This window comes from Nicrophorus vespilloides, unplaced genomic scaffold (assembly GCF_001412225.1).
Source record: "Nicrophorus vespilloides isolate i.1.1-1 unplaced genomic scaffold, Nicve_v1.0, whole genome shotgun sequence".
Taxonomy (NCBI): domain Eukaryota; kingdom Metazoa; phylum Arthropoda; class Insecta; order Coleoptera; family Silphidae; genus Nicrophorus; species Nicrophorus vespilloides.
In genome coordinates this window covers 29846-39844 of record NW_017096988.1, presented here as the reverse complement: position 1 = coordinate 39844, position 9999 = coordinate 29846, and the positions used below count along the sequence as shown (strand labels likewise).

The 9999-nt window shown below is 37.1% G+C and overlaps 3 protein-coding genes across 3 annotated transcripts; 1 reads left to right on the top strand and 2 right to left on the bottom strand.

The window, feature by feature from the left end:
- Positions 1–675: 675 nt before the first annotated feature.
- LOC108558651 lies at positions 676–3222 on the bottom strand. Its single transcript, XM_017915637.1, has 4 exons — positions 3068–3222; positions 2070–2247; positions 1293–1798; positions 676–1210 (listed from the first exon to the last, which is right to left on the bottom strand). Exons 1-4 carry the CDS (start codon positions 3120–3122, stop codon positions 738–740), a joined length of 1212 nt encoding a protein of 403 aa, XP_017771126.1. The 5' UTR covers positions 3123–3222; the 3' UTR covers positions 676–737.
- A 486-nt stretch (positions 3223–3708) lies between these two features.
- LOC108558652 (GDP-L-fucose synthase) lies at positions 3709–5237 on the bottom strand. Its single transcript, XM_017915638.1, has 5 exons — positions 5018–5237; positions 4718–4832; positions 4534–4662; positions 4257–4470; positions 3709–4156 (listed from the first exon to the last, which is right to left on the bottom strand). Exons 1-5 carry the CDS (start codon positions 5149–5151, stop codon positions 3792–3794), a joined length of 957 nt encoding a protein of 318 aa, XP_017771127.1. The 5' UTR covers positions 5152–5237; the 3' UTR covers positions 3709–3791.
- Positions 5238–5567: 330 nt separating this feature from the next.
- Positions 5568–8778, top strand: LOC108558658 (wee1-like protein kinase). Its single transcript, XM_017915644.1, has 4 exons — positions 5568–6271; positions 6359–7335; positions 7414–7608; positions 7948–8778. The coding sequence occupies exons 1-4, from the start codon at positions 5827–5829 to the stop codon at positions 8002–8004; spliced, it is 1674 nt and encodes a 557-aa protein (XP_017771133.1). The 5' UTR covers positions 5568–5826; the 3' UTR covers positions 8005–8778.
- The last annotated feature ends 1221 nt before the right edge of the window (positions 8779–9999 follow it).

The window sequence follows — 9999 nt, the reverse complement described above, 5'->3', positions numbered from 1 at the left end:
AATTATAACGTCTAAGATAACATTCCTAGAATTCCTTCAAATATTCATTTAAAATTTTTACTTATGATTTACTAACTTAGTCAATATTGACTGTTAAACTTTTGATATAACATTTTATGATATTTGTTCAGTATATAACTCCTGAAAATATTGCACTTTTAAAACTTCTACTATGATTTCGTTTCATAATTTGTGGATAATGTAAACATATTCTTATTTGTATACAGAAACAGTAGGTACAGTAAAATATTTGTTTTGTATTTAAGTAATCATATTTTCATGTATTTAAGTCCATTTACGATGATCCAATACATTGCTATTCGCGTAATATATACCTAAATATAAAAAAAAAAGTTAAGTGTATATAGAAGATACAATGGAATGGAAAGGAGTTACTACGAATTTGGTTTTGGTCCTAAAACGGACCTTCCTGATTCTCTTAATATTTCATTTTTATTATTTTTTGTTGTTTCGAATATTTTTTGCTGCAGGTAACGAACCCGGCGAAAAGCCGTGCAACCATAAATATTAAGTATATATATATATCACTCGGGTAGTGCGAACAGTTTAAAAGAATAATATTTTTGCGCCGCATGAAATATTATTTTTTTAAGTGTCTCTTTTCGTGGAGGGCTTTTAATGCATAGGGGAAGACTTTCCGAAACGGCGGCACGGCTTTTCGCTCTGCTATAGGGAAGTTCACTCGCGGATACAAAAGAAAAAAAAAAGCGTTGTGTTTAAATAATTTGATCCGGATGTTCCATCAGTTCCAAACAGTCCAGGCTGGTGTAGGGAGGAGGAGGTTCCACACCGCCCATCACGTCGGAGTATGAAGGTGGTCTTTCCGAGATGCTCTCATCGTTTGCGATGTTGGAATCCCCGCCGAAGCGAATGATGTCGTCGCTGAGGATGAGCAGGGCATCCACGGTGCCACTGGTCACCTCGTTGGGCACTTCACGATCCGCTCTGACGTAGCCGCAACTGCTCCGCCTGTAGTGGTAATCGCGCTCCTCGAATTGGAACATCTCCGAATTACGACAAGGCGTATTTTTCTTAGCGATTAAGAAGACTTTGGAGAGGATGAGGAGCATCAGAACTATGGAGAAGATCGTGGCCAGGATGCAGAGAGATATGAAGATATATCTCGTGCCGTTACCGGTTGCCTGGGTCAAGTTCACAGGGACGTAACCGTACTCTAATTCTTCGTACGCTGAAATCAATGTTGTAATGTAAGTATTCACATAGTTCGTAGATATTAACTAATGGTGATTAGTTATTTACATGACACCTACGTTCAGATAAGAGTTGGCAGCAGGTCGGTGGATAAGTAACGTTGCACTCGAGGTCGTGATGCCTATCACAGCACCAGTACATGGGAATGCATCTTCCGTCGTCGCACTGCAGCTTATCCTTGCAAGGATCACCTTTACATGTCTCGTAGCTCTCGTCGGAACCGTCCTTGCAATCCGGCTTCCTGTCGCAGACGTAGTGCGGCATTATGCATCCCTCGTACGTCTTGCATTTGAACATCTTCTCGTTGCAAAAACCGGGTAAACCCGAGGGGCGCATCAGCTGCTGATCGTTGGGGGTCTGCAGTCGCCCCACGTCCCTTACCTGAATGTAGATGATCTCGAAGATCTTGTACTTCAGGCTACCGCAAAAGTAGGTACCTTGATCCTCCGCTTTCAGCGGGAGAAAAGACTTTTGGGCCTGATTCAAATCGCTTTGGCTGACCATCGTGTACAGACTCGTCGATTCGTTTTTCGCCAACGTCTCCAAATCGGTCACATTTCTAAAACTAAAATGAACTTATTATTTACAAACAATTACTGCTTTCAGTTCAACCAAGGACAACTGGCTTTCACTCTCAACCACATTTGGACATAACAATTTACAACCATATAAGAATACATATTTATTCAGGGTTGGTATATCTTTTAACTACTGCGATTCTTACAAAAATATTCTTCAAACCCAAGAGTACTTCATAAATTACTTGACAAGTATCGCAAGTAAATAGAGGTAATATAGCTAATTTTAATAAGCGACAAACTTTACTTGCTTAATACCTCAACTCTGAAGTAGATTTCCCCCATGTGAGCTGATCATCGTAGGCTGGCGATTGAGTGCTGGACGAAGATAATTGACAATTGAGCGTAAGATTATTGCCCACTCGTTCATTCACTCCCAAGTTAACCAAGGAGTAGTTATCGTCTATATTTCTAAATATTCTTAATTCTATATCACCTGAAACAAAAACAGATTAGTAAATGTAATAAGAAAATCAAAATATAAATGTATATCTTCTTCAAATTATATATATATTTCTGTTATTCAAGAAGTTTGAATGCAAATACGTAATCCTCCGAACGTGTTTAGTAACCTTATATCAAGACTTGTCGTACAACAATGATGGGATTAACTAAGAAAATGATAAATATTCCGCAGGAGGATATCAATCATTATATGCGTGTATAATGAAAAGGACCTTTTCTGTAAGTATCAAAATACGGGGACTAAAATCTGGTCCCCCATTGAATTAAGAAAACAGTAAGAAGCTTTGGCACTGCATTCAAATTGAGCCGGTTTCTCACAAAAGCGTTTGGGGTCACGGCAAGAATCAAACCTCGGATGAAGAGGGTAAGCTTCCAATAATAGCGCATATGAAGAATGGAAGAAGGAAGGGCGAGAAAACTCCGTGCTTCCAATAATAGCATATTGATTTGTTTATCTTATGGCGCCTGTAGAGGAGAGCAAGGCATATCCGTTGATAAAAAAAAAAGTAATAAATAATACAATGGACCCCGAGATGAGAGGATATAAAAAGATCCGTTTTATAATTAGAATCTGACCATCTGGTTTAATTATAAACGCTTCTCGAAGCATTTGCTTATTTTTCAGAAGTCCCTTTATGATACATGCAATTTTCTTAAGTGAAAGTTTCTTCTTGCTAAGATATCTATATAAATATATATATAGATTGATGAGTGTGGTCAGAGTGTGCGTGTGCATTTTTTTTTTGTCTGTTGATGTTTTCGGTTATGGTTTTTCGTGCTTTCATACTTACAGTTAATAATACTAAAACTAAATAAAACTAAAATAAATCCGTGCGTAGTCCACATTGTTTCGGTTTATTCGCGTTTTATTTACTTGCACTATACGCCATATTTACTCATGTTTGTTGCACCAACTGTTGTGTATATGACTTAAAGGCAGTTGCCTGGAAACACGCATGCGTCCAACCCGCCCACCGTCCGTCTACCTGCCGGTTACAAAGTCAACAAAATGGAAATACCGCCGTGCGAAAGTACACCTGGTCGCAAAAATAATTTGAAAAGGAAGAAGGACATTGTAAAGGAAATGAACACAAAAAAAAGTATTATAGAGAGCTTCCATGAACGCATCACAAAAGCAAATAATGGCGCGAAAGCGGAGAAGATGGTTCTTCCTTCGATTCTTCGAAAACTCCACTAAACTCCGAACCGGTTTTCAAAATAATAATAAAACCAATTCAAAGGTTTCCGGAGATGGGCCTCCAAAAAAATTCAACACCGTTTTTGTTCGCCACACAATGATACAATGTTCTAGATCTCTGAACTTTATGGGGTGGTAAAGAAAAGAAAAAAAAAATGTATTCAATAACCGCATTTGTATGAGTATATAAAATGCGCTTTGTAAAATCCATATCGAATTTTTCAAACTCTTCAATTCCAATCACAATTACGGCGTTTATTCATAGCACAAAATACCCTTAAAATAATACTAATAATCCCACATTATTATTGTAATAATTAATTCCTGGCGGTGGAACAGTTCTGCTTGTACCAATCCACGCTTGTCTGGATGGCTTCTTTAAACGGGGTAAACTTGAATTCAGGATGAAGACGACGCAACTTCGCGTTGCTTGCCGTCTTCTTGAATTGACCATCAGCTTTGGTTGTATCGTAAATTATCTTTCCCTTGAAATCGAAGCTTCTAGCGATCTCCTCGGCGGCCTCTCCTATAGAAATCTCCGCAGATTCATCCACTGAAAAGATGATCGGTTCAACATCCTCGTAGTTCCTCAAAGCCCAAACGAACAACTTCGCCAAATCCATTGAATATATGAATTGTCGCAAAGGCTTTCCAGTTCCCATGACAGTGAATGTATCACCACCTAAAATAAATACAATTTTATAGATTTTGAAACGTCCAAAGTTCTTCAATTTTAACTAATTATTAGACAACAAAATTAACACATATTATGCGTATGTAACCTTTAGAGATGATATCGTGCAATTTCCTAATGAGTCCAGGTATGACATGGCTCGACTCCAGATTGTAGTTATCTTGAGGACCGAAGACATTGCACGGAATCACGGAGGTGAAGTTACAGCCGTGCTGCTGTTTGTAAGCTCGATTAGCGACATCGATCATTCGCTTGGCGTAGCTGTAACCAAAATTGGAAGAATGAGGCGGTCCCAAATGCACCTTTCAACGATTAATCGATTAATTCAATTGCACATATTAAAATTGCCGGGCAGTTTTGCTAACCATTGTCTCGTCTATGGGGTACGTGATCTTGTCTGGGAAGATGCAGGTGGACAAACAGGAGATCACCTTCTTCACCTGCATCTCGTGGCTCACTTGTAGAACGTTATTGTTCATGTTCAGGTTGTTTTTCTACAGAAAAATCGTAAATTTATGCATCGCATTTAGGGGCGAGTAATAAACTCACAAAGAAATCCAGATTATGGGACATATTGTGGAAGAGTCCACCAACCATGGCTGCCAAGTGGATGACTTTAGTGGGCCTGTGCTTCTCAAAGAGGGCCTTTGTACTATCATAGTCACTGCAATAAGGAAAAAAAATTGTTAGTTAATGAAAACTTGCTTTTATTTACATTTCTGTAGAAGTGAAAAGAGGAATACAAAGTTTATGGCAGATTATCGGCGTTTACTGGGGGGCTAAACGTTATTTGCAGTTGGGTGCAATACGTAAATAAGCCATGTTTACAACTCCTTTAATTGGGCTCACCATAAATTGGCGTCTTTGCTGGTGACGAAGATCCATCTCTCGCCATCGGCTTTCTCAGATTCTACTACTGACTTAATAGCACTTCCCACCAACCCCGAGCCACCTGTTACCAGAATAACATCGCTGTTTTCCATATTATTATTTTTTTTGCTTTACCCTTCTCAACGTCAGCCCATTAACATAACCTAAATACCATACCGACTTGACGTTTTACGTTGGCGTTTCAAGAGTTAGAACGGAAGAGCTATTCTCGTCTACCATTAGTAGTTTTCAAGAAGTTCCCATGAAATCCACGACAATGGATCGAGTTTTATTGCCGGCTTTAAATTTAAACGAGCTATAGTAAACCGAACATGTAAAAATGAATAATTTGAATTTTCGTGAAAACGGTTCTTCGGTTGGTAGTACTGATCCATCGACCAATGGAATTTGAGTTAACAAGATGAGAATAGTAACGGCCGAATTCAGACCAATCGCAGAGCTCGAAAGAAACGGCAGCTGGGAGCAGGTGTGCCATTGGGCGCATTGAAAGGACGCCATTAACCGTTGTAGTAAAGTGCATCACGAAGCGGAGTGAAAGTAAAGTTTGTTGTAATCGTAAATGAAAGGATAAATATATAAAATAAACGTTTGTGAATTCATTAGTTGTACGATTTCTGGTTGTTCGCGATACGCAAAGGACTGCGAAAGTTGTGTGTTATATATATATATTTATATTTTCTGTGGCTGTGCGTTTTTCCATCGAACATCGGGATTCATAAGAGAGAGTTCTATTTTCGGGTCTTGTGTTCGTCGGAAGCTGTTGGTGGATGGGAGTTCGTCTCGTGAGAATCACAACAAAAGCCCAGAAAATGAGTTTCGCTAGGAATCTGCAGAGTGAATTGATGGACGACGGGGACGAGTTTGATTCATCCAGTGGTTGCGATATGTCTTTCGAACTTTCCATCGATAATTCAAATAACCTGAGTCCGCCGCACGGGCTCCATCATCACCCAGGGCCCAGGAGGCTAAATTTTAATGAAAATATCAGCACCCCGGGTCCCAAGCACAACCTCAGTCCACCATACAAACGAGTCAGAGCATTGAGGCTCTACGACAGCCCTTTGACTCCCAAAACAATTATAGAGAAATCTGCTTGCACCACACCAGCGCCCAGAGGGCGTCTCTTCTCCATGGACAAACCACGAGCTGTGGCTAGTGCTTACAAACAAATTGACAAACCTATGGCTAATGTTAATCCTTTTACACCTAATGGTAAGAAATATTGAAAATCTGTTGATTAGACAGTTGCTATATTTAATATTATTGCGATACTCATTGTAATTTGCTTTTTTCAATTAGGTATGTTGTTGAACAAGAAGAGGACACGTTCAATTGGTTCACTGGCTAGTTCACCGAATTTTGTAATTCCCAAATTCGAGTTAAATGATTCAGATGTCTCAGATACTGAGTTGGAGCAGCCCACCAAGAGGGTAGCATTGCAGGAAAATAACATTTCAAGATACCATCAGGAATTCCTGGAAGTGGAACTGATTGGTACAGGGCAGTTTGGATCAGTGTATAAATGCATCAACAGACTAGATGGATGCACTTACGCTGTAAAGAAATCGACAAAGCCTGTTGCTGGTAGTGTATTCGAGAAGAACGCGCTGAACGAGGTTTACGCTCACGCCGTACTTGGAAAGCATCAACATGTGGTTAGGTATTACTCGGCTTGGGCGGAGGATAACCACATGATCATCCAGAACGAGTATTGCAACGGTGGATCTCTGGGTGATAAGATTGCACAGGAAGCGTTGAGCGCGTCCGAATTAAGACGCTTAATGTTGCATGTGGCCGAGGGGCTTAGGTACATCCACTCAGAGGGCCTCGTCCATCTAGACATCAAACCAGGAAATATCTTTATTAGCAAGGAGAAGCGTATGCAGTTCAACACGAACTACGATTCAGCGGACGATGGTTTCGAGGACCTGGAGGACCTGTCGAATTGCGAGGAGGAGCTCACATACAAAATTGGCGATCTCGGCCACGTTACGTCTCTGGCCAATCCACAAGTGGAGGAGGGTGACTGCAGGTATTTGCCCTGCGAAATCCTGCAGGAGGATTTCACGCACTTGACTAAGGCTGACATATTTGCACTTGGACTCACGGTGATAGAAGCAGCAGGCTCAGGGCCTTTACCGAAGAACGGAGAGGAGTGGCACAAAATCAGGAAAGGAGAGATTCCTGCGCTGAAACAAACCATCCAGCGGGATATGCTGGAGCTCGTCAAAACCATGATCGATCCTGATCCACTGGCGAGGCCAACGGCCATTCAAGTAAGTCGATCATCTTCAACAATGATCACAATTAATGAAATTAACCAATCGCTTTTCTCTCTCTTTCTGTTCTTCTAGGTTTTACAACACAAGTCTTTGTCACCGACGGGTAGCAAATCAAAGGCGCAACTCCACAGAGAGCTGCACATCGAACGTCTCAAGAACGAAATGCTCTCCAAGCAGCTGAGGGAGGCGGCCAAATGCATCAAATCCATCACGCCCGAAGTCAAACCGAACCTATCGAAGATGCCGACACGCTTAATTGGAAAAAAGGTGAACCGAAGTGTTAGTACTACAACATTTTAATATTGACTTTAACAATTTTTATATATCTATATATATATTAAGATTCTGACCGTTTCAAACATTCAGAATCAAATACGATAAATGCTCTTAATACTACGTAGGTGCTTATTTAAAGAACTCTTAAATTAAAGAATATTATACATATATATATTTATTACGCGCCAACGTCGAAAGAAAAGAAAGAATGATATATTTTCAGTTCGGAAGGCGTTTCTCGATTCTTTTTCCAATTGATTAAGTTTCTATATTCTTGTAGCTTTCTCGTTAAATATTTGTGTCTAATATGCAACATTTTGATTGGTGTAGGTGCAATCTTCTGGGATTTTGTCGAGCATAAAAAGATTGAGTGATCCGGAATTGTGAAAAATAGTAATTTAAAACACATACATATAAATATATATATATTTAAGCTAGTTGTACAGATAATTTAAAAACGAAAAACAAAAAAAATGCGGATGAAACAACAATATCAAGTTGTCACATAATAAAGTTATCGAATTTTAGTAATAAGGAACAATCGTTATATTCAAATTTTGTTATTCGCTCAATCGATCAGAGCGTAGATTTGTACATGCATCCTCAACCCCCCCCCCTCAATTTGTTTAAGAAGCAATAATAAAAGTGTCCTCTCACCCCCTTTGCAACAAAAAAAAAAGTTTAATTACAATCTTTACGTTGTGGAGAAATCGAGGGAAAATATGATACTTTCTTTTATTTCGTCGTTGGTTGAAATGAATTAAAAAAAAAAGTATAGAAGGGAATGTATATGAAGCCAATGTGATGTTGTATCAAGATATATTATTGATTGAGCAGCTCTCTTTAAATTTGATGAAAACGATTGAACGAAAGTTGTTAGCTGTTGTTTGTGATGATTATTATTTTGTATATTCTATATACAGGGTGCGCGTTGACTTAGAAGGCAATAAATGATTATTTTTTTTTTATATATAACAAAAATAAATAAAAAAAAATGAAAAGTAAACGAAACTAATAGAGTTACATAACAATAATAATGATGATAAAATACACAGTACATCTCGAAAGTATACCAATGGTGATAGTAATTCTTTTAACGCCAAGTGATTATATAATGTTTTATTATTATTATATTTAAATAGAGGAAAAAAAAATTTTTTTTTTTGGAAATAAACTGAGAAAAAAAAAAAGAATTTATATAATTAACTTGAATATATCTTTTTTAGTGAGTAAATATAATATTATTCTAGGCACATATCTTATTATATATTTTATTTAGTAATATTAATATTGCGCGTCGTGATTTCTTTTGCTGTATATTTTTTTTTTAGGTCTTTCTTTTTCTTTTAATTGTTTATTTTTTCCGAAAATTTGCACATATAGAATTTATTCTTATTTTCGTTTTAAATCTTCCATTTTTAAGCTTTATGATGTGTCCATTTCCTCGTTTCTTTTCTCACTGTTTCATTTTAACAAAGAAAAAACAAAACAAAAAATCTATATATAAAAGAGAAGAAGAAAATTGTTCCTCGCCGACTTAATTGTTTGTAACCCATTCGAGAAGGTCGTTTCTCCGCCGTCTTTTACTACTATATAATTTTTATATTAATTGTGATATGATACTATTTAAAAAAAAAATGTTTTTATATATATATATATTAAATATCTTTAAGTTTGTAAGTTATTAGCGAAACAAGGGTTGGCACTTTTTTATATTATTTTTTTTTTATATAATTATTATTTTTTGTGTTATTAAGGAACAGTTGATTGTTTTGTCCATCATTGCATTTGTTTTGTTGTCTTGTTGTGTTTCAACTAATTGAGTTTTCAGACGTAGGGATTTCATGTTTTCCAATACACATTCCTTAGATTTTAAGTTGTTCCTCCTCCTCTTCTTTAATTCTCTGTCTCTCTTTGTCTTTGTTTTTCCTCCCCTCATACATTCTCTGCATTTTGCATGTAACATTGCTTAACTATATTTTTTTTTATTATATCTCATTTATTATATATTTTTTTTTGTAATTGATGAAAAAAAAAACAAAAAAAAAATATAAACCCTTGTATGTTATATTTAAGTTTAAGTATTTGTACTGTTTTGTAAAATAAAAACCAAATATATCGATAATAATATACTAAATAAAGAGATTAGTATTTTACATTTACTGCTCTAATTATTGACCACGGTCAAATGACTCGCATACCGTACATCCTTTTAAAACTATGTTCGATAATACGTACATAATTATGTATGACTAAACCTATTATTTTCATTCGCTTATGTTTTATAAATTAATTTCCTCAGTTTCAGTTGTGGCAGGGATAATTCCATAACTTTCGCTATATTTTCAGGCATATTGCATTTAGTAATCATGAACGAATGGA

Bases quoted from the DNA above. Each gene is read 5' to 3' on its own strand.
- LOC108558651 (XM_017915637.1), bottom strand. From the start codon at position 3,122: ATGTGGACTACGCACGGATTTATTTTAGTTTTATTTAGTTTTAGTATT. The intron at 2,248-3,067 runs GTAAGTATGAAA...TTTTTGTTTCAG, and splicing joins TAGTTTTAGTATTATTAACT to GTGATATAGAATTAAGAATA. The intron at 1,799-2,069 runs GTATTAAGCAAG...AGTTCATTTTAG, and splicing joins AAATCTACTTCAGAGTTGAG to TTTTAGAAATGTGACCGATT.
- LOC108558652 (XM_017915638.1), bottom strand. From the start codon at position 5,151: ATGGAAAACAGCGATGTTATTCTGGTAACAGGTGGCTCGGGGTTGGTG. The intron at 4,833-5,017 runs GTGAGCCCAATT...TCCTTATTGCAG, and splicing joins AGCAAAGACGCCAATTTATG to TGACTATGATAGTACAAAGG. The intron at 4,471-4,533 runs GTTAGCAAAACT...AATCGTTGAAAG, and splicing joins ACCCCATAGACGAGACAATG to GTGCATTTGGGACCGCCTCA.
- LOC108558658 (XM_017915644.1), top strand. From the start codon at position 5,827: ATGGGAGTTCGTCTCGTGAGAATCACAACAAAAGCCCAGAAAATGAGT. The intron at 6,272-6,358 runs GTAAGAAATATT...TTTTTCAATTAG, and splicing joins TAATCCTTTTACACCTAATG to GTATGTTGTTGAACAAGAAG. The intron at 7,336-7,413 runs GTAAGTCGATCA...CTGTTCTTCTAG, and splicing joins CGAGGCCAACGGCCATTCAA to GTTTTACAACACAAGTCTTT.